General features: G+C 41.4%; 1 protein-coding gene across 3 annotated transcripts; it reads left to right on the forward strand.

Moving 5' to 3' along the window:
• The first annotated feature begins 1,266 nt into the window (after nucleotides 1-1,266).
• Nucleotides 1,267-22,668, forward strand: ASB8 (ankyrin repeat and SOCS box containing 8). 3 transcript variants are annotated; one of them, XM_030211535.1, is made up of 4 exons: nucleotides 1,267-1,356; nucleotides 14,376-14,540; nucleotides 20,536-20,640; nucleotides 21,402-22,668. In XM_030211535.1, exons 2-4 carry the CDS (start codon nucleotides 14,412-14,414, stop codon nucleotides 22,032-22,034), a joined length of 867 nt encoding a protein of 288 aa, XP_030067395.1. In that variant the 5' UTR covers nucleotides 1,267-1,356; nucleotides 14,376-14,411; the 3' UTR covers nucleotides 22,035-22,668. The 3 variants fall into 3 exon arrangements, with proteins under 3 accessions (XP_030067395.1, XP_030067396.1, XP_030067397.1); XM_030211536.1 differs by having other exon boundaries at nucleotides 14,380-14,540; XM_030211537.1 differs by lacking the exon at nucleotides 14,376-14,540.
• Nucleotides 22,669-24,064: the final 1,396 nt, after the last annotated feature.

Below are 24,064 nucleotides of genomic sequence, written 5' to 3' on the forward strand. Positions count from 1 at the left end.
TATACCTAATTGTTCAACCACCCTTAGGATTCACCTTTAGGTTTAAAAAAGCAAAACTATGTGCATGTCAGGACTGGATAAACTAATTAAAACAAAGTTTACAGCAAATGCCCTTAATATGTAATTCTTGATATCAGTAATGAAACAGTCGTGGAATATTTACATAGCAAGCAGCCTTGGCCAACAGATTTATTTTCCATTGAACATAATTAACTTTGTATGAACTTGGCAGCTAATAGTGTGCTGAACTGGACAATGTTGGTACATTTAGACTGCCTCTGGACAGAACTTCTGCATGAAGGAAGTACCTACCTCTTTATTCAACTCATATCTGTGAAATAGTAGTAGTAGTAGTAATAATAATAATAATAAAAGCAAGTGCATTTTTATAGCATCCCACTGCATTATAAAGCAAAAAGGAGCAAGTTCCCACATGTCATCTTTTTCTTTTGATATAGGCACTGGAAAAAAATGTTAAATGCACCCAGTTTCAACCTAATTAAATTTTTAAAATTGTACTTATAAAATATTAAGTCTGATTGTTAAGTATCTGATTCTCATCATATCAAGATGTTTGTTTTGGTGCTTCTTTAAGAGTGGAGGTGTAGCCAAGTGGTTGGTTAATGCACTAGACTTGCTCCAGGGAAACCAAGTTCAATTCCCACTGCAGCTCCTTGTGACTCTGGCCAAGTCACTTAACCCTCCATTGCCCCTGGTACAAAATAAGTACCTGAATATATGTAAACCGCTTGAATGTAGTTGGAAAATATATATATATATCAAGCACCATTTCCCTTCCAAAAACATCTCTGCACGAATAGAGGGAGTGCCATAGCCAGCCCCTCCAAATGACACAATGATTTAAAATGTAGAACAAATTAGTACTCTAACCGATGAAACCAATATTTCCTCTATGCACATTCGTATGCTGCACAAGCCAGTATTTTTGAAAATATAAGTGAGATTAATAATAACGAACGACAACGAGGATGTAGCAGCTCTCAGGTTTGCTTGCTTTTTTTTGTGTGTACTAGATAGATGACGGCTGCGCGGGGACAAGGAAACAAAGGCTAGCCTTAGTGGCTTCAACTTGTTGACGTCATTCCGTTTCCTGTTGTCTTCACCCTCCTTGCTCCGCCTACTGGCTCCAACCCATAAGAGCGTCGTACCGTCTCCTATTCTCAATCATCTAACCTACTTGCATAGACCTTTACTTTCCTCGCCGTCCCGCCCCGTTGTGACGCGTTTCCTGTTTCCGGTGAAGCGGGACGCCGGGGAAGGCAGGTTCCGGGGGTGGTTGTAGGCCACCTATATGAATTGTTACCGTTGTCGGAGACCTCAAAGACAAGTCTGAAGGTGGGAAGAAGAAGAGTTTGAGAATGAGAGAAAACATCAGACCGCGGACGGGGAGGAGACATGCGGGACCGGGGGAAATGGAAAAGGAAGGGAGAGATGCTAGACCTCAGGGGATGGGATCTGTGACTGAAGAGGGTTGTTCGGCTTTTGAGTGTTGTCAGATGCTTTTGACTTGCTATCCCAATATTATCATAGGCATTATTTGTTAGGCTAGTTTGCCTGTCGGGGGGAGGATACGGATGGTAAGTTATATTTAACAACTGCAAACGTTTGGTGGGGTGCCGTCTCCGTATGCACAGCCCAAAATTAGATAAATGTACCATTTTAAAAAGGGAAATAGCGTGCAAACTAACAAAGTAAACTGCAATCTTGTCCCCTAGTAGTTATAGTCCATTCAGGCCACTCAAGGGCACCAGAAAGCACTGAAATATAAAAACAAGTTATTTTTCTCAGTTGCCTAGTGGTGCCATCAAAACAATTACCTACTTCACGATTATTATTGTAAAAAACCTGGGGTACAACAAAGTAGACGTGTTATAATCAGGCAGAAGGCATTTGTTTATTTTGGCCCATAATAACTTTGGAGTAGTGACAGGAAGACAATTATTTACTGTTTTGAAAGGTCAATGTGTGGCAGTTTAATAAACTATTATTTCCAAGTTAATCCACTTGAATGCATATAAATGAAGAGTAGCAAATAAAACATGGCAGTACCTTTTCATTGTAATAACGGGGTTCCCAGCCCAGTCCTCGACACATCCAGTCAGTTTTCAGGATATCCACAATGAATGTGCATTTGATAAATTGCATGTTCTGCATTGTATGTAAATCTATCACATGCATATTCATTGTAAGTATCCTGAAAACCTTACTGGCTAGGTGTGTTCCAAGGACTGGATCAAGAACCACTGGACAAATTTAATCCATTTCATGACTAGCTTTTTTGAGCAGTGTTAACCCCTAAAAACTAGTTTTATAGGTTTGTAATAGCTTGTGGAATAGATATTCTGAGTTCTCTAGATATGACAATTTTTTGCCATCTAGATCATCATTATTTCATATACTACTACAGGGAGCAGTTTACAGTTTTAGAAATAAGAAGTATAATGAAAGGGACAACAATTTGGATAGAAAAGCAGAAGTGAATCAAAGGACTACTTCTGCATTTAAGCAACTACATCTATTGCCACTTTGATTACGATAAGTCTAAGATCATTGAGCTATGCTAGTGAATTTTTGTTAGACTAGTAAACACTTTTGCTTAACAAAATTCAGTTAGGTTAATACGTATAGTGCCTGGTACCCACTGTATAAAAGTGCTTCTGGGTGGAAGTTTTTGTGGTCACATATAATAGGTCTTGTGGACATACTTAGTAAGTTTTGAAAAGTTCAAGACTGTCCCCATATTAAGGCACTCTGTGGGATTTTGCAAAAAAAAAAAAAAAAGTCCTTAACTTATACCTAGGAAAAAGTAGTGGATTTCTCCAAGTGAACCTTAACAGTTGATGGACTTTCCTCCAAGAACTTATGCAAACATTTTCTAAATCCAACTACACTAATTTCTTTTACTACATGGGGTAAAGGGTTTGATATACTGCCTTTCAACCAAAGAGGGTTACATGTTATAGACAGGTACTTTTTCTGTCCCGAGTGGGCTCACAATCTAGGAGGCCCTTTTATTAAAGCATAGCACATGCTAACAGGTGCTACATGGCCGACAGGTATAAAATAGGATAATTTAGCTTGCGCTATTATCCGTTAGTGTGTGCTAAGCTTTAGTAAAATGGCCCCTACATTTTTTTGAGTTGTAGAGCTCAATTATTCATTGAATGAAAAAACTATCTTTTCTTATCTTTTTTAAATGTACCATTCAGTATCTTTACAGCTTGTCCCCTAGTCTTTGTACTTGTTGAAAGTGTGAACAACTGATTTGCATTTACACATTTTGCTCATGATTTTACGGACCTCTATTTTATCTCCCTTCAGTTATCTCTTGTCCAAGCTGAAACACCCTAACCTGTTTAGCATTTTCTCATAGCGGAGTTATTCCATCACCATAATCATTTTGGTCACCATTTTCTGTACCTTTTTAAAATTTCATTTTTTTTAGATGCAGTGACCAGAATTGCATACAATAGTTGAGATGCAGTCACATCATGTAGCAAGACATTTTCTGTTTTATTCTCCATTCCTTTCTTAATAATTCCTACATTCTATTCACTTGTTGTCCATTGTTGCACACTGAGTAAAGAATTATAACATATCCACAATGATGAGTAGATCCTTTGCATGCTAGGAAATCTAACATCGTGTATCTATAGTTTGGGTATTTTCCCTTTGCACTTGTTTACATTGGATTTAATCTGACATTTGGATACCCAGTCTCCCAATACAATAAGGTCCTCCTACAATTTCTCAGAATCTACTTGTTGGTGTAATAACTTTGAATAATTCTGTGTCATTTGGAAACTTTGATCACTCACTGCTCCCAATTCCAGATTATTTGTCAATATGTTAGAAATCACCAGTCCTAGTATTGGTCCATACAGCACTCCACTGTTAACTTTTTGACAGGCATAATCTAGTTACTGCCTAGGGTTCCATGCTAACTTGTATAATGTCTGATGAGTGCATATATACTTGTTGAGTATGCTGCAGCTGCACATAGAATAGACAAATTCCTCTGTCTTTGTGAATGCTTTTTCTGGCACCTTACGGAATCATGGCCTTCACTGCTGGCTGTGCTCATCTCTCCATTATTTGCTATGTGGCAGGCAGTGACTGGTGCCACTACATGCCTTGTTTCCCATACCACTCTGATGCCTTTGGCCACATGCCATTTTGAATTGGAACCTGGTGAGGGAGTGATCATCCTCAGGAACCAGCATACGGAGCGCACCCTGGGTTCTGCATGTTAATTACCATATATACTCAAATATAAACCCACCTGAATATAAACCAAGATAACATTCCCCCCCCCTTTTTTTAGGGGAAAAATGTAAACTAGAATATAAACTGAGGGTTTATATGCCAGCATTGCTCCCCTTTCTTCCTTCCCCCCATGGTGTCACTCCTCTGCTGTCCACCCTTTTCTGTGAACCAAAAGAGTTCCCTTTTCCTCTGTCCTCAGGACTACCATAGTACCCTGGTGGTTTAGTGTGAGCTGGGGCAGGAGTGATCCCCACTCACTCCTGCCCATATCATATCCACAGTCAAAATGGCTGCTGAGGGAAGGGGTGGGGGAGTGGAAACTTTTGACTTTTGGTTCATGGGGATAGGGGGGAGGGACACCACTGGGAAGGGGAGGAATGCTGGACACCACATGGGTGGAGGAAAGGCTTGAATGTAAACAGAGATGTAATTTTTTTTGGGGGGGGGGGGCAAAAAATGTCTGTTTATATTCAAGTATGTATGGTAGATTTATGCATTGCTAACTGGGCAGGTAATAAATGATGCGGATTTTTAGCGAAACTGGCATCCCGCTCCCCCTATCTGTTTAGAACTGGAACACTTTCAGCCTTGTCCTGGAGGAGTAGCCCAATGTTAATTCAGTGGGCTGAGAACCTGGGGAACTGGGTTTGATTCCAACTGCAGCTCTGGGCAAGTCACTAAACCCTCCATTGCTCCAGGTCCAAAAACTTAAGATTGTGAGTTCACTAGGGACAGAGAAAGTAAATTTAATGTAAATTGCTTTGGTTATACCACAGAAAGGTGGTATACTAAATCTTACCCTTTAGCAAGACCACATTGTCTGTGAGCAGAACTGTAACACCGGCTTTGTTCCTGCTACTGAAGAATGCTAATTAGAACCGAATCATCTAAAAAGCCAACAAACACACCTGTGGCACAGCATTTATTTTTATTTATTAGGATTTATTGCCTTTTTGAATGAATTTACTCAAGGTGGTTTACAGTAAGAATAAATCAAACATGAGCAATTGGCAATTACAGCAGTACAAATATTCAAATACAAAGTATGGCACAGTATACTATTTACAATGTAAACACAATATGTAATAGAACATTTTAATTGACAGTGAAGGGTTGAAGCAAAGATGGAACTTATAGATAGAGTTAGAAAGTAAGGTGATTAAAGAAAGTTGTACATCAGGTCAGAGAGATGGTTAACATACAGATAGGTAAGAGAGTAAGAGGTGACTAATTTAAAGAAAGGTGCACATGAGATAAGAGAGATGGAGTGGATAAACATGGCCTGCTGCATTATGTGCAGCCCCTGTCACTCCTTGTGTGTGTGAGACTAAGAAGTTAGTTGTTTCATCCATTAAAGGCCTGGTTGAAGAGCCAAGCTTTCACCTGCTTCCTGAAGTAGAGATAGTCTTGTGTTGGAGCCTTCCAGGCAGTGCATTCCAGAGTGTGGGGGCTACTCCAGAGAAGGTTTGCTTGCAGGTATCACGTTGTGTAATGTCTTTTGGAGAGGGTGTGGTTAGTGATTTTATTTATTTATTTTTTATTTATTGCATTTGTATCCCACATTATCCCACCTCTTTGCAGGCTCTTTGATAGTCCTTGAGAGGACCTTAGTGTCCTTGGAAGTGTATAGAGGATCAATCTATTCTTCAGGTATTCATGGTCATTTCCTTAAAGGGCTTTGAATATCAGACAAAGAGTTTTAAATTTAGCCGTGTGTTGTACTGGTAGCTAATGAAGTTTTTGCAAAAATGGTGTGATGTCACGTCTCTTGTAACCTTCTGTGAGTCTTGCTGCAGCATTCTGAATCAATTGGAGCTGGTGCAGGCCCTTTGTAGTCAGACCATTGTATAGTGCATTGCGGTAATCCATTCTTGATGTTATCATGGCATGCATAACTGGGATAAGATTTACCTTCTCGCTGTAAGGAGAGAGGCAGTGATGCTGTCGCAAATAGTAGAAGCAGGCCTTCAAGGTTGCTTGAATTTGGGGAATAGGTAAGAGTTGAATCTAACTATTCCAAGGTTCCTGACTTGTGATTTGAGGGGGAGTTTGTACTTCACATAAATGTTCAAAAACAGCATGGACTGTTGATCCTAATTACGTAATCTAATACTGCAAAGACTGAACAACAGCCAAACACAATCTTAAAGAGTTGTGTAAAAACAATATTAAATATTGAAGGGGGAAATACCCTCAGAAACCGAGGTACACACCACTGTCTGATCAACAGGATACTGATATCTATATAAGATTTTGTATCCGTGATCTGATCTCTTTCATAGGGTAAAAACTTTTCCCACCACTTCTCAATCCAATCTGCCCATACTAGAGCACAAGTTTAGAAACATTTCTGAGTAACAAAAATCAACCAAGCAACAGCATAGCATAAATTACTTAGCTTTGTCAAAAACTGGCTTGGCAACCCCACATTCAAATACTGATTGTGATTCAACGGGGCCCAAATTGTTTCACCCGCATCTGGGCTTCATCAGGAACCTCATAGTTAAATCATAATTGCAGGGGTATTGATTTAAAGCTCCAACTTTCTCTTAGAACCAGCAGCAATTTGGCAAAAAAGATGAACCCCTCACTGCGCATGGAGACTGTCTCCCAGACCAGTTCCTTGCTCTTGGCCTGCATTATATATACCATCAAAGTGCACTTTGGCACTGGACTGTTTACCCATGTCTCCTCCCATAGAAAACCATAAATTCATCATAACTAAGCTTTTAAACTCTCCATGTTCTGGAGAAGTGTTTGGTATACCCTTTTTGAAGCATGTTGTAAAATGTGTAGTAATGGATTTATGGTTTGCTTAAAGAAAAGGAATGATGCAAGTGGCAGATATGTTAACCAACCCCCCCCCCCCCCCCCCCAAGTCAAGTTTGGGTTTAATACAGCTTTGAAGTCTGTGCCTTTGTTAGAATGCCATTATTTATTCAGTTGTAGATTTATTTGGCGCTGTCTGTTTTTGATATCTTTTTTTTTTTAGCAGGCCTATGAGGGCTTTGTCTAGTGCTCTGTATAACAGATTATATGCAAGCTCAAGGTGCTACTGCTCGGGAGAGAGTAGACCCAAGTGAGCACCTGAGGCCAAGGATGATAGTCTTGCCCTGAGGTCATGATGATTGCCAGTGATAGAAGTAGTCACTGAACTTAAGTTTTCTGGTTCTTAGCCTATTCCTTTGCCACCAGTTCACTTTGTCTCTTTCTTCTGTATCTCTGCCAGTAACAGTACAACTTATTTCGTAGCTCCATTGATTTCTTTTTTGGGGGGCTTGTTTATACCCTTTTTTGTTATATTGTCATACTGTTTGGGAATAGGTTAACATAGTGACATTCTTTGCTTTTAAAAGCCCCATCCTTGAGATCATACTTCAGGCTGTTGTATTTTTCTGATAAGATAATACGAAATTGTGGGGGGGGGGGAGGGGGGTTAAATAGGAGGAATGTTCCAGAGCGTCAAAGCGGAAGAATTTTGGAAAGGGATTATAAGTCAAATTAGGGGAAATCTTATTTTTTTTGTATAGCTGTGCTTCTTTGAAGTTGAGTCCATGAGTTTTATTTATTTTTTACGAGGACACTAGATGGCAGTAAAGATTTATGTGGCCCGTGAAATTTACACCAGAGCTTCCCAGTTCTTGATCTTGCATGACCACATTTTAGCTCTTGAAAATTTTGTATGACTCCAGATGACCACCAAAGAAATTAGCAATAGGAGGGTGAACTCCTCTCAAAAAATAATTAAAAAAAATATCTAGAGACATTGCTCGTTAATTTTATTTTTAAGTGTTCAGTATAGGCATTTCTGATATCAGATTTCAGATAACTTTTTTGTTATGATTGGTATTAAAATTAGAATATTTATTTATAAACCACCTTTATGTGAAGTACAAAGAAAACATACATAAAAATACAGACGAATAAACGAGCACAACACAAACAACGGGGAATCTCTGTGACAAAATACACAAGATAAATTAATGAAAAACCAAAGCAATATATTTAGCAATTAAGGTAAACAAAAACTGGATGGAAGGAGATCATTAGAATACTAATAACAGAAAAATAAAATTACAGTGTACAGAGGACAATTCTGAGGTTCTGGTGCTGTTTGGTATTGTCCCTGGTCAGGTTATATTTATTACTTTGTGGCAGGATACATTTTGCTGCTGTAGTAGCTGTTTCTTCTATTTTCTCCAGGATTAAACAGAGTTTTTCTTGCTCATTATTTGTGGGAAGTCTTTGATTTTTGTCGGTCAGCTTTGGGAAATGTGCATTTCTGATGTCTTGTAATTTGCACAGCACAATAGGAAATGCCTTTGTGTTTCTGTTTCTCCAGAGTCTGGCTTCTTGGGTCTTCTACTTCAGTTTTTGTCTTCATCGTTACTTATTCTGTATTTGGTGAGAGTCTTTGCATTTTACATATGTGACTGGGTCAGGTATTCAGTATTTTCTGTTCAGCAATCTGTAGCAGTCAGTTTTGGTTTAAATTTTGTACCTCCCAATGAGATGTGTGTTGATGCAGTGTTCTCATTGTCTAACATAAGTAAGTGTGTTTTTTTAAAATGAAATTATTATCTGAGGTATTCCCCTCTGAACCAACCTGTCCTCCAGCTTCCCTCTATCTCTAGCCAACCTCCTTTTTCAACCTTTCCCCACACCAACCTTTAGGCATCTCCTTTCTTGCCCATCCTCCCTCTGTCCCTCCTGACAGTCTCGTGTTTCAAAATTCTCAGCCTTCCCAAATAGATGTTTAAGAAATATCAAACTGTTACTCTTGGGCTGCAAGAATTAGAATCTGACCAGAGTGTATCTGATGAGGCAACTTACCTATACAGCCCACATTGTTTTTCTCTTACTAATGCAGTAGTATTCACTTCCAGTCCTCAGCATGTATCAACTATAGCCCTTATCTCTTCCTAGTGTGTATGACTATCTATCTCATGCTTATCCATTAGGGATAGCCTGAAACCCAGTCTGTTTGCGGCCCTCAAATTGTCAGTGATAAATGCTGCACTAATACAATCCCAACCCTTCTGTGTTCTGATGTGCTTTTGGGTGTAGTACTGCACCAATCATGGAGGGAAGGGGTGAGAAGCAACCCTATGCCAAACCCTGGATTCCTGTGAGGTATGAAGACAGGATTAGGATAATTTTTGCACCTCCTTGTAAAGGAAAGGTCCAGCCTGTGTGCATTCTACAACTTCTGTAATGGGAAAAATCCCAACCTACTCATACTTTCCAGTTCCTGTGTGGAAAGGGGCCTGGTCCCCCACAACTCCCATGAGGGATGGGGGCCCTAAGACAGTGCTCATTGCATCTGTACTCTGCTTGGTTCAGGACTGGGATTTATTCTCAGAGCTACAGACAAGGGTCAGATAGCCAATAGCCTAGTGTATGACCCCACTCTTAGGGTCCAGGTTGGTCTGCAGGGTATTCAAGGGATACCAGGGAGATTCCAGGAAATCAATGGATAGGCCAAACAGCTGAATGAATTCCAGTGAAGACCCACAAATCCTCATGTCAAGGTGCTGAATGAATTAGGCATCTCTGGAAGTATACTTAAATGGTTTGAACAGTTTTTAACAAATAGAACTTACAGTGTTCAGGGAAGGTGTGGAAGATGATCTGATTGGAATCCTGGTTGTAGGGTCCCACAGGGTTCGCCGCTTTCTCTTTCGTTGTTTAACGTATACTTGAGTTTTTGGGTGATTATTTTCTGGGTGACGAGATATCTATACTTTCCTGTGCACATGATATATTTCTTTTGGGTTCTGCTTTATCTAGCTGGCATAGTACAGTTCATTCTATCAAAAATTACATCTCTTTGATAAATAATTGGGCTACAAGTCATCTCTTGAAATTACATAAACAGAAGATGAAAGTACTTTGGAGATAGTTAAACTTTCAAGTAAAATTATTACTTTATTTTCAGGGGAGGTATTAAATATTGAGGATCATTCCAGAGTGTTAAGAGTAATTTTGTATTCAACTTTATCTTTTGAGAAACAGATTAATACTTTCAGTAGAAGGTTTTATTTCAAGCTTTGACAGCTCCGGGCGATAAGACTTCATTAATGAAAGATGATTTTAGATCTGTTGCTCAGACCGTCTTGCTACCGCAGTTGGACTATTGTAATTCACCTTATTCTGGCATTTCAGTAAAGCAGTTAAAACATCTGCAGTTGATGCAAAATACAGCTATTAGATTGATCAGTGTGCTCGGGCATTTTGATAACGTGTCTCCTATTTACCGAGACTTTCATTGGCTAATATAACTAAGTGCATTGATTTTAAGATTTTCTGTTTGATTTTTAAGTCAATTTTTGGTCCATTAATTCTGAGGGTAGAACTGAGTTATTGACTTTTTCATCTGTAGAGAGGTCTTTGAGTTTCTCGAGAACTTTGAAGTTGGGTTATCCTTGTTTGAAAAATTTCTGGTTTAAATCTGTTTTTGCGGCCTCTTTTTGTAGGGGCTAGATCATGCAATAAGCTTCCTTTTTTTCCTTTTAGGAAATTGCTAAATATTTATCTATTTGAACAGCAATTTTGAAATTGGTCCTGATTTAGACTGGTCCATTATTATTGGAGTTTGTTTTCTCAATATGTAAACCGCTTTGAATCCTTTGGGAATATTAGTGGTATATAAAACTCCAATAGAATAGGTTGAAACTGTCTCTTATGTGAAGAACTGCAGTGGTCTTGTTCAGAAGTTTTGTCTGTTAATAATAATGGACTGGGTTTAAACTTTGACCTGACTGCATTTAAACACTGCTAGTGGCTTATTACTTTAGAGGTCATGAACCTGGCATAATTGCACCTTATAGCCCACATAAGGAAGAAGACAGATGGAAGCTGTCTTCTGATTACTAGCCTTAGAGGATAACTAAAACCAGGGATTTGGGGTTTGACCGCAACCAAATCTGCTGCTGAAACTGGGTGGCACGGCCCCACCCTGACTAAAAGCAGGCTCCACAACCCCCCTCCAACAGAAAACATGTCCACCTGACTGAAAACACCACCCACCACCTAAAGGCCTATCTTAGAAACCCTGGTGGTCTAGTGATCTCATCCGGGGCAGGGAGAATCCCCAGTTGCTTCTGCCCATGCCAGGTCTACATTCAAAATGGCTGCTGGGGCCTCCTGAGGCAGTCTTGTGAGGAGGCTGTCATGGGAAGTTATAGCATCCATTTTGACTAGAAATTGCTCCTGTCCCTCAAGGCCACTAGAACACCAGGGTTTCTAAGATAGATCAAGGGAGGGCTTATGAGTAGTGGGAAAGTGATGCCCTATGATTGGGGGTGGGGGGGCAGAGATTAGTCAAGTGTTCTGTTGGGGGAGTTTCATTGCCATCAGAAAATGCACTGGTATTTGTGGCTGAAACCAAAACATGGCCAAATCTGGATTTTGGGTTGGGTTTGGTGCCAAAATTGAGTCAGCCTCTACTAGAAACCTGCCTTCTTTTTCAGTATGGTTTATTTCCTGTCCTTCAAGATCCCATGTAAGCAGGTTCTGCAGAAGTGGCTTTGAGCTTGACTTAAAAATCCCACAAGAACCCAGTCACAACCCCAGTTGATAATTTTGTGACTCCATTTGGAAACTGCTGACTTAAACAGTTATTTCTATAACCTTGCCTATAAGGAACTAGCATTAATTTGATTCAAAGAAATCAGGAGGTCTCTCCCTTTTGACATATCACACCTAACAACTTGCTTCCAAGTAAAAAAAAAATCTTGCCACCCCCTTCTGTAATGCACACCATCGCCATGTAATCACCCCTTCTTATTTCTTCACTTGTTTCCTTTTTACCCTTCCTCCATGTCTGTCTTCTCTTACCCACTCTTTAGCTGCTCGCTCACCTCTATTGCCTTTGTAATCCTTCACCTTTCTCCTTCTTCACCTCTGCATAGCTTCTAGGTATTTGGGCAGCTCCTCTACTGTGATCTGGTGAGATAGATTGAAACGAGCAGACTCTGCCTGCTGTTTCTGCTTCTTAGGTGCCTGTGTTCCATCAGCTGAGACACCTAATACTGAAGGACAGTGTTTGGCCAGCCCATGAATGGGTGTCTTCATCTTGCTCCTCTGCCACTGCAGCAAGCAGCAGCTACAGAAACTCATATGTATGGCAGGTGGAGTGGCTGAGAGCTTCATTTTAGTCTTTGCTGCATTGATGCTGCAGAAGGAGAGAGAGAAAGTGGTGTCAAGGAGTCAGGCTGTTTAAGAGGAGTAGGACAGCAGTGGGGCTCTTTAAGAGGAGTTGGACAAGCAGTTGGCACAAGTACCATCTTGCATGATCTCTCTCCTTCCTTGCTCCTTCATAATCATCTTAGACCCTACAGCATGAGACCTAATGAGAGACAAACTGATTTGACTCTGCTCTACTGCAGTGTACTAGTTCAGATCTTGTCTCCTTGGAGGAGTCTATATGATCTAATGCTCGCATTCTAGACAGAGAAGAAAGTATCAACAGGTCAGAAAACCTGTTTATTATAGCATCATTGTTTTTCCTTGCTTGCTATGTGCTGTGTCTTGTTTCTTCCCATCCAGCTTTCATCAGGAAGCCCTCATGCACTGCCTTTAAGAAGATCGACTACTATAATGATCAGCTATGAGAAAGCAGGGTATCACTGTTCAAGAGGGCACTAAGGGGGGGGGGAGGGTTATCATTGTGGGCTCCCATTAAGACCTGTTATAATTACTGTAAACCCTTGTTATTAATAACTAAGTCTCATTGTGTAAAATGGGTTCTGTACTAAAATAACATCTTAACGGTAGCCCACGTGGATAACTGTCCCTAAATGACACTATGGGGCTCATTTTCAAAGCTTAGGTTTCTATGGAACTTTGAAAGGCTAAGTGCTTTGAAAATATGCCTCTATGTGAGCATTAGTGGGCCCTTTATATCTCAGAGGCTGTGAGTACTACTTTAGCAGTACTTCCACTTTGGGCTGGTAATTGATACTACGGCTTTCATAATTTTTAACATAACTGTATTGTCTCCCAACCAAGAGCTTCTTTGATATACTGGCACAATTGTGCCAGCTTTGTCTTCATACTTCAGAATGCATCACTTCACTGTGGATGTTAGTTGAGGTTAACATGAACCTTGCTAGTGAATCATTTGATGTGGGCCCCAAGAGACATGCACATTGATTTCATTGCCATTTTAATATTTTACAAAACTCTGAGAAGAATTCAATATGAGAGATAGTTGAAGGGTAAATAAAGTTCTTGAAGTTTCATAATTACTTCCTTTTAATACATTTTAATGGTACTTCTGGGTCTCTGGCTACTGACATGCACACACACAAGAGATTCACTTAGCGAATGTGTCCTTGGATACAAATGATTAAACATTCTAAAACGAAGGCAGGCTTCTCTTCAAAATGCAAAAAGTGCTTTCTGTTAATATAGGGACATTATCTACAATCTCTCTCAGCAATAGCCAAAAGTTTAATTTTGAATAAGTTGTAATTTTGTCCTGGCCTGTATTTTAGATAGTGGATGAATACTCGATCCCAGGGGTAGGGGTTTTGTAGGAAGGGAGAGTAATGGGAGGTGAGGGGGGGGGGGGGGGGGGTTATAGCAAGGAGGCTATAAGAGCCTAGGCCTTCTAGCTAGTTTATTTTTCCTTTCTAAATGTTACTTTTGGGATGGGTTGGGATGGTGGGGTATGGGTGAAGGGGTTCCGTTATATACTATTATATTATTCAAGCATCATTGTTCTTGATATGATTGTGGTGTTTTCAAAATTTAATAAAATTGTTTCAAAGTAAATATTCTAAAAGGACAAGAAAAAGCTGAAATTGGTAGTGTTGAGTCGGTGGGATTTAGGTTCCACTTAAAATAAATTTTGCTTTATGAAGCATGTTATAGCAGAACACATTACAATTAGAGGACTGCACCTGGGTTGGGCAATTAGTCTTCCTTAAGTATCTTAATAGCAAAATGTAAAAGTGCCAACAGTGATATTTTTACCCCTAGGAAAGTTATTAGCAGCTTGGTGCTTCACAGCAGCATAAGAAGCAGCAAATACTGGTAAGCAGTCTTGACTTGTTAGAAACCTTTCTTTTTCTCTTTGACAGGTAGAGTGGAGCATGTGAAATAAGATTTGAGGGCTGATGAGTTCCAGCATGTGGTACATTATGCAGAGCATTCAGAGCAAATACTCCTTGTCTGAGCGACTGATCCGCACCATCGCAGCCATCCGTTCATTCCCCCATGAAAATGTGGACAACCTCATCAGACGGGTATGGCAGCCACAAAAAAAATAAAATAAAGAGTAACACAATCCATGCAATTTGCCCAGCAGCAACCTCAGATGCACATTCAGATTTTCATATGGAACCTAACATCTACCCCTCCTCCCCTATATCCCTTACCCAGCAGTGTGGATTACCAAAAATAAGCATGTCACAATTAGGAAAAGAATTAACCTCCACTTAGTAGCTACCGACATCCTGAGCCTTCTTGTCTAAGGTTCCTCCACCCTTCCATGACAATATCCATTTCAGAAGCCTGATGTACTCAAGTAGAAGTTGAGCACATAACATAACATTACATTCACATACTTGGCCAGACTGACTTGGTACTGAACTGGAGTTCTCTTAAGCAGCTGTCTTGTGGAAGATGACTTTTGGGAATTGTTTCTGGATAGAAGTGCATTGTTCAGGTTTGGGGCGTAGACCAGGCAAAGTTTCATTCTGGCTCTGTTTTTCACAGCCTAAAATGGTGCTAATAGTATGCAGCTGCTCTGCTGTGTAACTGTAAGCAACTTTTTTGTTTTGCACAAATTTTGGTGAGCTTAAGTTTTTTTTTTTTTTGTGAACAGGAAGTATTTCTACAGGAGCTAATTTCCAAAGTGCTTATATGTTTAGATATGAGCCAAAGATTAACACAGTATCTTTATGAAAAATCTTCTTTATTGAAAGTAGAATGACCATACAGACAATTTGTTACATAAGTGACAGGGAAATCCATTTATCTATAATAGTCAAAGAAATATTCTTTTTAGGTAAGTCAGTTCTGTCAAACAACCCAAAATCTCTATCCTCAACTTCCCTCCCTCCCATCTGATAAATAGAATAAATCATCACAACCTTATTTTGTTGAAAGCGAATTACTTCACAACCACATTGTCAAAGAATTCAAAAAGAGTTCCCAAATTTTTAAGACCTTAGTTATAACTTTCTCCCCTGCTCGAGACAAAGATAAATATAGAAACATAGAAAAATAAGATAAAGACCATATGACCTAACCAGTCTGCCTGTCCATGCCATCTACTTCCTTAGAGATCCTATGTACTTGTCCCAAGCCCTTTTGAATTCAGATACTGTTTTTGTCTCTACCACTTCCACTGGGAGGCCGTTCCACAAATTCACCACTGACCATTTTAGTAGCTGTCTTCTGGACCGACTCCATCTGTTTATATCTTTTTGAAGGTGCAGTCTCCAGAATTGTGCACAATATTCTAAATGAGGTCTCACCAAAGTCTTATACAGGGGCATTATCACCTCCTTTTTCCTACTGGCCGTTCCTCTCCCTATATACCCAAGCATCCTTCTAGCTTGCACCATCACATTTAGTACCTGCTTGACTACCTTAAGATCATCACATATGGTCACACCATGTCTCGCTTCTCTTTTGTGCACAAAAGTTCTTCACCCCCTAAACTGTATTGTTCCCTCAGGTTTTTGCAGCCCAAATGTTTCCAGCATTTTTTAGCATTAAATCTAAGCTGCCAAATTCCAGACCTTTCCTCCAACTTTGCGAAGTTCTTCCTCAAGGCATCCACACCATTAGGGTGTCTATCCTATTGCAGATTTTGCTTTCATCCACAAAGAGGCAAATCTTACCAGACAGACCTTCATCAATATTGCTTATAAAATTGCTAAAAAGAACTGGCCAAAGAACTGAACCTTGGGGCACACCACTGGTAACATCCTTTTTCTCAGAATGATCTCCATTTACCACTACTGTCTGTCGCCTTCCGCTCTACCAGTTCTTAACCCAGTCAGTCACTTTAGGACCCATACCGAGGGCACTCAGTTTAATTGTTAGTCATCTATATGGAACCATGTCAAAGGCTTTGCTGAAATCTAAATACACGACATCTAGCGCACTTCCTCGCTCCAACTCTCTGGAAACGTAGTCAAAGAAATGAATCAGATTTGTCTGACAAGATCTGCCTCTAGTGAAACCATGTTGCCTTGGGTTCTGTAATCCATTGGATTCCAAAAACTTTGCTTTCTCTGTTTTAAAAGCATTTCCATTAAATTACTTACCACAGAAGTCAGACTTACCAGCCTGTAGTTCCCAACCTCTTCCTTACTTCCGCTGTTGTGGAGAGGGACCACATCTGCTCTTCTCTAGTCCTCAGGGACCATCTTGACGCTAGAGAAGTATTGAAAGGTCAGCCAGCGGAGCCGCTAGAACTTCCCTAAGTTCCTTCAGTACCCTCATATATATGCCATCTTGCCCCATCGCTTTGTCCACTTTTAGTTTAGCTATTTCCTCATGAACACAGTCCTCTGAAAATCATTCAGGGACTACCACCCCTCCATTCCAATTTGTGTTGATTTTCTGCAGTCCTGCTTCTGGCCCTTCAGCTGTGAATAGATAAATATTTGTTAAGCAATTTCGCCTTATCTTTATCAGCTTCTCCCCTTCACCTTTGAGTTTCACAATGCCACTTTTGCACTTCCACCTATCACTAGCATATCTAAAAAAATGTCTTGTCCCCTCATTTTACTGTATTGGCTATTTTTCCCTCTATTTTCATCTTCACTTTTACTGACTATTCTACCAGCTTCTCTTAGCTTTTCAAGATATTGTCACCTGTTTTCCTCTTTCTGCGATCTCTTGTAGTTTATAATGGCTAACCTCTTATTCCTTTCCTTTTCAGTTACTACTTTTGAGAACCAAAGAGGTCTCCTTTTCCTCTTACTTTTATTTACTTTCCTTATAAAAAGGTTTGTTGCCTGTACAATAGCTCCTTTCAGTTTTGTTCACTGCTTTCCATTCTCGGCAGTTTGTGTGTTTGATTCCTCCATAAGGAAACTGCCAGAAGTTCTGGAAGACCTTACGCAAAAATAGTTCATGATCTGCCACTTGAAGTTCAGCATCATCCACATTATCCAGGAGATGCACTCCTATCATGCAAGGCATAGTCTTGCCCATCAAGTGTTCCAACACAGTATTTTTAATATCAGTAAAGTGGGGAGGAGTCAAGATGGCGGCATGGTGAGACACCCGAGATCTAGTGGCAGAACTCCGTGAGCAAGTTTTTTTGCTTTCTGCTGAATTTTCCTACCTGGATGCCGCATAAATGGAAGAGGAAGGTGAGAGCCCCACTCTTGGGCTAGATGTCTCCTGCACCTTTTGTTCTTCAGCCCACGATTGTCAGGTTTTTGTCTTCACCTCAAGAGGGGGTAAAAAATGAATGCCAGGCCCTTGCTGTTGGCAGTGTTAGAAGCGCTGTCCCGCTTGGGGCCGAGGTCTCCCTCGGCCCTCGCGAGCACACAATGCTGGTATGCACAGCTGTGATCCCTGGATCTCTGGGATTGCATTCTCCCCTCTTGGCAGTGAGTCCTTCCTCGAGTTAGAACAGAACACAGCCCGCTGCCGTGGAAGACGTTTTCTGTTCCCCGACGGAGGGGCCCTTGGTGCCATTAGCCCCTGCAGTTGAGAATCCTAGTTTGTCATCGGAGGTGCAAGCCGAGGATCTAACAAGGAATGGGACATCTGAATCTTCAGGAGAGGTAACTCTCTTGGTTCTATTTGGGGTTATCTTACCAAGTTGGAGCTAGCGTTTGCCAATTGCTCTTGGATATTACTTCTCTTAAATTGTCCTGTGGTTCTCTATCTAATAAGTTTGAGACTTTAGAGACTGATCATCATGTGCGATTAGAAGATCTGGAGAAATCTGTGAAAGCAAATGCAGATGTAGTGCAAACTTTGGTGAAGGACAAAATTCTGATTCTCCACAAGTTGGAACAATATGAAAATCAATTTAGACATCTGAACTTGTGGTTACTTAACTTTCCAAAGGTATTGGGTGTACAACCTCTGGATAAGTTAAAAAAAATATCTGAATGAGGTCTTACCTTTTGCCACAAGATTCGTTTCCTCTTGTTAATAAGGTGTTGCCAACTTAAGTACTGGGGGAAAATCAGTAATCAGCTTTGGATATATCTGCTATTTTGGACTCTTCACAAGAACAAATCTCAGACAGAGCCACTTTACTTGTACAATTTGTGTTTTGAGCAGGATTTAAATATGGTATTGCGTTTATATTTCTGCAATTTACAAGGTTTATTTTATGGATATACCTGCTCCTCCAACAGATCACACTCCCGTCCCCCACACTCAACTAAAAAAACCTCCTCCTGAGCACACCCCCTGGCAGCGGCTCCCTCCTGGGCCTGCCTCATTGTCGGTGGGTAGTAGACATAGGAGCGTCCCCACTTGCTCCTGCGCATGGCTGGTTCCAGTGGAAATGGCTGCTAAAACTTCTCGCAGCAGACCAATTTCTGAGCCAGAGGCAACTCTTAGCAGATATGAAGAAAGCCATATTTTTTGTCAAAACTCTGATTTATAAAGCATTTACCAAATAGGTCATGCCTGGTCTTAAAAGGTAGAATCTGCATCATCCCACCTGACAACTGTAGATGTCAACCGAGTTTCAGTTTTGGCATTGAACCTGGTTCGATATACAGGTTCAGGTTTTGGCTGAAATCGAAACTCTTCCCCCTCCCAAATAACTATTGAACCCCCCAGCCCGCCTGACCACCCATAGGCCCTCCTGAAGAAGACCTGGTGGTATAGTGGCCTCTTGGGGGGCAGAAACAGATCTCACTCGTTTCTGTCTGATGCCACTTCTTATGTCAAAATGGCTGCCGGGACTGTAGTCTCGGTATCCATTTTGTACTGAGCAGCGGCACTGGGCAGGAACAAGTGGTGTTTGTTCCTGTCCCCAAAGAGGCCACTAGACCACCAGAGCTTCTTCAGGGATGGCCTATGGGTGGTCGCGCGGCCTGGTGGGGGGGGAGGGGGGAAGAAGAGTTTCGGTTTCAGCTGAAACCTGAACCCCGATTTTGGTCGGGTTCAGTACCAAAATTCAGTTGGCCTCCACAGTCATCGGTGGGGTATGATTCAAGTTCTACCTTTTTAGATTGGGCACGACCTATTTGGCAGATGCATTATGTGATTGGATCAGAGCTTTGACAAAATATATGGCTCTCTTAGCTGCTCGACGTTATCTCTGGCTCAGTACGATGCATCTCAGTAAATTACCTTTTAAAGGAGGGTTGACTTTCAGTGAGGATTTAGTAGAATTGGTTAAAAGTCTTGAGTCCAGGGTTCCTAGGCTTCTGGAAGATCGCCCCAAACTTTCTTTTAGAGGTTTTTATCTAGAGGACGCTTTAAGGAGTCCATGACATATAGTCTGGGAAGAGTGAGTACTAATCAGATTTCCTTTCAGAGGTCAGTCCTTTGAAGGAGCCATAGAGGAGGCTGAGATTTCTTTGCAATAATGTTGAGTAATCCAGAATGTAGGTTTGCGGACCTGCTGTCTGGTGCCTTTGGTAGGAGGTCAACAAAAGTTTTTTTTACCAGAGGTGGGCCCAGATAACCACACAACTTTGGGTACTACAAGTTATTTGAGACAGTTACACTCTGGAATTTTCTTCGCCTCTTCCCAAGGTGATTCAGGAATCGCTCCATTCTTGCCTAAAAGTAGCAGCAATCTGACAGACCTTATTCAGGTTACTTCAGTTAGCTGCAGCAGTTTCAGAACTCCAGAAGAGAAAGTAGAACTTTTATTCAATTTATTTTTTATTTCCAAAGAAAGAAGGTACAGCCAAAATCTCTTTACAGGCACACATTAACATTTTAGGGGTGTTTCTGGATTATACTCTTTTTAAATAACCATTTGTACAGATAGATGGCTTTTGAAAATTACCCTTCCTATGGCTAACTACCCAGCTAGTGGTATGACAATTTTAAGCTATTCTATTACATATCTTTACATCTATTTGCCTTTTTGCTCGTGCTGTAAATGAAACAAACAAAAAAAAAGAAGTCGCAACAACTAAAACTCTAATGGACCAGAAGTTATAGGTAACTTTTGGGTGGTTTTAGAAAAGCAACTTTTCTGTGGTGATAAATTTATTGCTTGCTATGAAGTGGTAAGAAAGTATAATTTTCTTTGATAACAGTTCAATTGTCTTTTGTTCTTTTTTCTAGGGAGCAGATGTGAACTGCATGCATGGCACTCTGAAGCCATTGCACTGTGCATGCATGGTGTCTGATGCCGATTGTGTTGAGCTCCTTCTGGAAAAAGGAGCTGAGGTAACAATACAGATTTTGACTTGGGAAAGTGCATAATGGGTTTGTTCAGTTCTGTGTGTCAGCACCAGTTGCAGGACCTGGCTTGTCATTGCTGCCTTTAGAATCCATTTTCAAGTCCGACCAAAAATGTTTTACCCCTGCATAGAGGATCCTATAATCAATCTATAGCTTCTTTCCTGGCCAATAGAGGTATTCACTGTGTTTAATGTAGAAGGTTAAGACTTGTTCATTGAATGATAGAAGTTGAGTAACTAGTATCTATATATATAAAACTCACCCTCAACGTTCTGAAGACAGTGACGTCAGTGAAGCCAAGCCCTGACTTCCCTCAAAAAGGTTCGAAGGTTCGTGGTGGTGAAGCCACCAAAATCGCTCTGGGCCCCGCCCTCGAGGGCGGAGCAATGGCAGAACAACGAAGGGGTTGGCAGGGAGGGAGGTGGGGGGTGGGAAATCGCTACGGTCCCCGCTCTCGAGGGCGGAGCAAGGGCAGAACAACGAAGGGGTTGGCAGGGAGGGAGGGAGACAGGGAGGCGGGGGGGGGGGGTGGGAAATCACTACGGGCCCCGCCCTCGCATCAAACATCATGAAGTTGAGGGCGGAGCAATGCCACAACGAAGGGGTTGGCGGGTGTTGCCGACGAAAACCTTGCTAGCGCCCATTTCATTTGCTCAGAAATGGGCCTCTTTTACTAGTATTACATATATAGTGTTTAAGTTACCTGCTGACTGTAGAAACTACATAGTACTTTGTCTTGAACATAGGTGAATGCACATGATGGGTACCACAGAACTGCTCTTCACTATGCGGCAGAGAAGGATGATGCCTGCGTGGAGATTCTCTTGGAATATGGTGCTAATCCCAATGCACTAGATGGGAACAAGGATACACCACTACACTGGGCGGCTTTCAAAAACAATGCAGAGTGTGTGCGCGCACTACTGGAAAGTGGAGCTTTTGTCAACGCTGTGGATTACAACAATGACACCCCTCTCAGCTGGGCCGCCATGAAAGGGAATCTGGAGAGCGTGCGAGTGCTTTTGGATTATGGTGCAGAGGTTAGAGTCACAAATTTAAAGGGCCAGAGCCCTGTATCTAGGCTGGTTGCACTGCTGGTTAGAGGACTTGGGACAGAAAAAGAGGATGCATGCCTGGAGTTGCTTCACAGAGCAGCAGGGCATTTTGAATTGAGGAAAAATGGAAGCATGCCCCGTGAGATCACCAGAGATCAACAGCTCTGCGATAAACTGATGCAGCTCTGTGCCACGCCTGGAACACTAAAGACTTTATCACGATACATGGTCCGCTGCAGTCTGGGCGTGCGCTACCTGCCAGATGCAGTGAAAGAGCTCCCCTTGCCAGAATCGCTGAAAGAATATGTGCTACTGGTGGAATAAAATTATTCTATTATTAAAATATGCAGCATTCAATGAAAACCTTCCTTGCTGCATACTGTGCAATATTTCAGGAGTACATGTGACTTGTGAACATTCACTCTGCAGGAACTGTGGACTTAAATTATTTCTTCAGGCTGTTCCCTTAGCTACTTCTGCCTGTTAACAGCAGCTCTGTTGGCTAGAATGTCACAGTCTCACACTCCATAGGGCTGGACCAATTTGATAGTGAGTTATAACATCATGTAGGTAGCACAGACCACTCACAATTTAGTGTGTGGGACATACACTAACATTGGCTGTCCTAGGGCATCTAGGAGACTGCAGAAAGCATTGTACGTTTCCGGAATACTAATGACTGGCAACGTTGCATATGCTGAGCAAACACTGTATGAAACAGAATCTGCACTTCAGGATGCTTTACCACATCTATTTTACTATTAGAAAATCTACAAATAACTCCCATCTGTAACTGAAGAACTTATTTCCAAACCCTGCTAAATCCATATTAGGTGCATTGGACTAAGAGGGTTTTAGAAATAAGCCCTTCAATTGATGTCTTTCTCGCCTGTACTGAATGAGCAGCTGGAGCAGGGTTACCAGAAGGCAGTAATTGTCCAGAAATGGCTGAATTTGCTGTGTGTGGTTTTTGTTTTATTTTTGTGATCCCCCCCCACCCCCAACACGGTTTGTTTTTGATCATATGTTTTAACTATTTGGCCTAGTAGTTATTTTGACAATAACTCAAAACTAACTTAGTAATGTAGTAGGTATTGGCAAATATGGACTTCTTGGTCCATCCAGTGGCTCTTATCCACAGTGTCACTACAGACCTCACATGATTTTCAGTCATTTCCCTTTTCTATCCAAAATGCTGCCATTTTGTAATGAAACTTACAAGATATCAGAATGTTTCTATCACATCACCACTTTCTCTTCTTTGTAGAGTATATTTTGAGTTCCTTTAGTCTTGCAGTATAGCAGGCCCTGGGGTTTTTGGCAGATTTTTCTGAACAGCATTTCTCCTATTCATGTCCTCTTATAAGAGTTCTGATGATGCTTTCTTAACCCATTTAACTTCCTTAGCGTCCCTCCGGACCGGACCAGGATTGGACTGATGGGTTGTGCTCGCCTACCAGCAGGTGGAGACTGAGAAAAAACTCTGACTCTAGAGAGCCAATAGGAGCCCTGGCCATGTGACCTTAGCCTCAGTATTTTCTCAGTCTCCCAGCAGGTAGGAAGCGAGCCCATTAGTCTCTCTCTTTATCTTTTAGTGGTTAATAATGCTACCTCTTCTTCTGTGCCTAGGAATTCTCTGTTAGACGCTGGTCAGGCAGGGATTTCTTTTCCTTTCTTGTTTCCTTTCTTTACAGCCTCTGGGGGTGTTAAACTCGGGTGTCCCCGAGTCCCTCCCCCCTTCCTCCCCATCTCCCATACGTGGCTGGGAAGGACTACCCTTTGTTTAGAAAGGTGTATGTCTTTGGGAGAGGCAGCCACTATAGAAAGTTAAAACTTATGAGCATTTTAAAGAGCAAGCTAATTCACGAGCAGGCAGCTCTGTGTTTTTGCCCATTACTTTAACGAGCAGGCAGCTCTGGTTGCTGTTTTGGGTGTCTATATTGTCTAGCTGTTAAAAAAAAAAAAAAAAAGAGGCAGCAGTAATTTGGAGGAGTTTTCTTGGCTGGTTATTGCTCTTCCTTCTGTTTTTGTGGGTCAGTTTTAATTTTAGCGGTTTGTTCGGCGGAACAGGGCTTCAAAAAAAAAAAAAAAAAAAAGATTTTGGCGCGAATCGGGTACGCGCGTGCACGCGCATTACCGTCATGTCCGAGAAGCTGAGACGCTACGCTGTATGCCAGCGTCGGGGGATCTCCTCTTCCAGCTCTTGTAAATATTGTACACCGCTGGGGGGTGCGTCGGGACCTTCTCTTTCGCTGTTTTCGGGGCTTCAGTTGTCAGCCCAGAGTTCCTCGCCGTCGCGGTCTGCTGTAGCAGTCTGGACGGGTCAGGTGCACCTCCGGATGCCGCTCCCGCGA

This window comes from Microcaecilia unicolor, chromosome 8 (genome assembly GCF_901765095.1).
Source record: "Microcaecilia unicolor chromosome 8, aMicUni1.1, whole genome shotgun sequence".
NCBI classification, from domain to species: domain Eukaryota; kingdom Metazoa; phylum Chordata; class Amphibia; order Gymnophiona; family Siphonopidae; genus Microcaecilia; species Microcaecilia unicolor.

Excerpts from the sequence above, each read along its gene's own strand:
- ASB8 (XM_030211535.1), top strand. The coding sequence starts at position 14,412 with ATGAGTTCCAGCATGTGGTACATTATGCAGAGCATTCAGAGCAAATAC. Across the intron at positions 14,541-20,535 it reads TGGACAACCTCATCAGACGG|GGAGCAGATGTGAACTGCAT; the intron begins GTATGGCAGCCA and ends TCTTTTTTCTAG. Across the intron at positions 20,641-21,401 it reads TTCTGGAAAAAGGAGCTGAG|GTGAATGCACATGATGGGTA; the intron begins GTAACAATACAG and ends TCTTGAACATAG.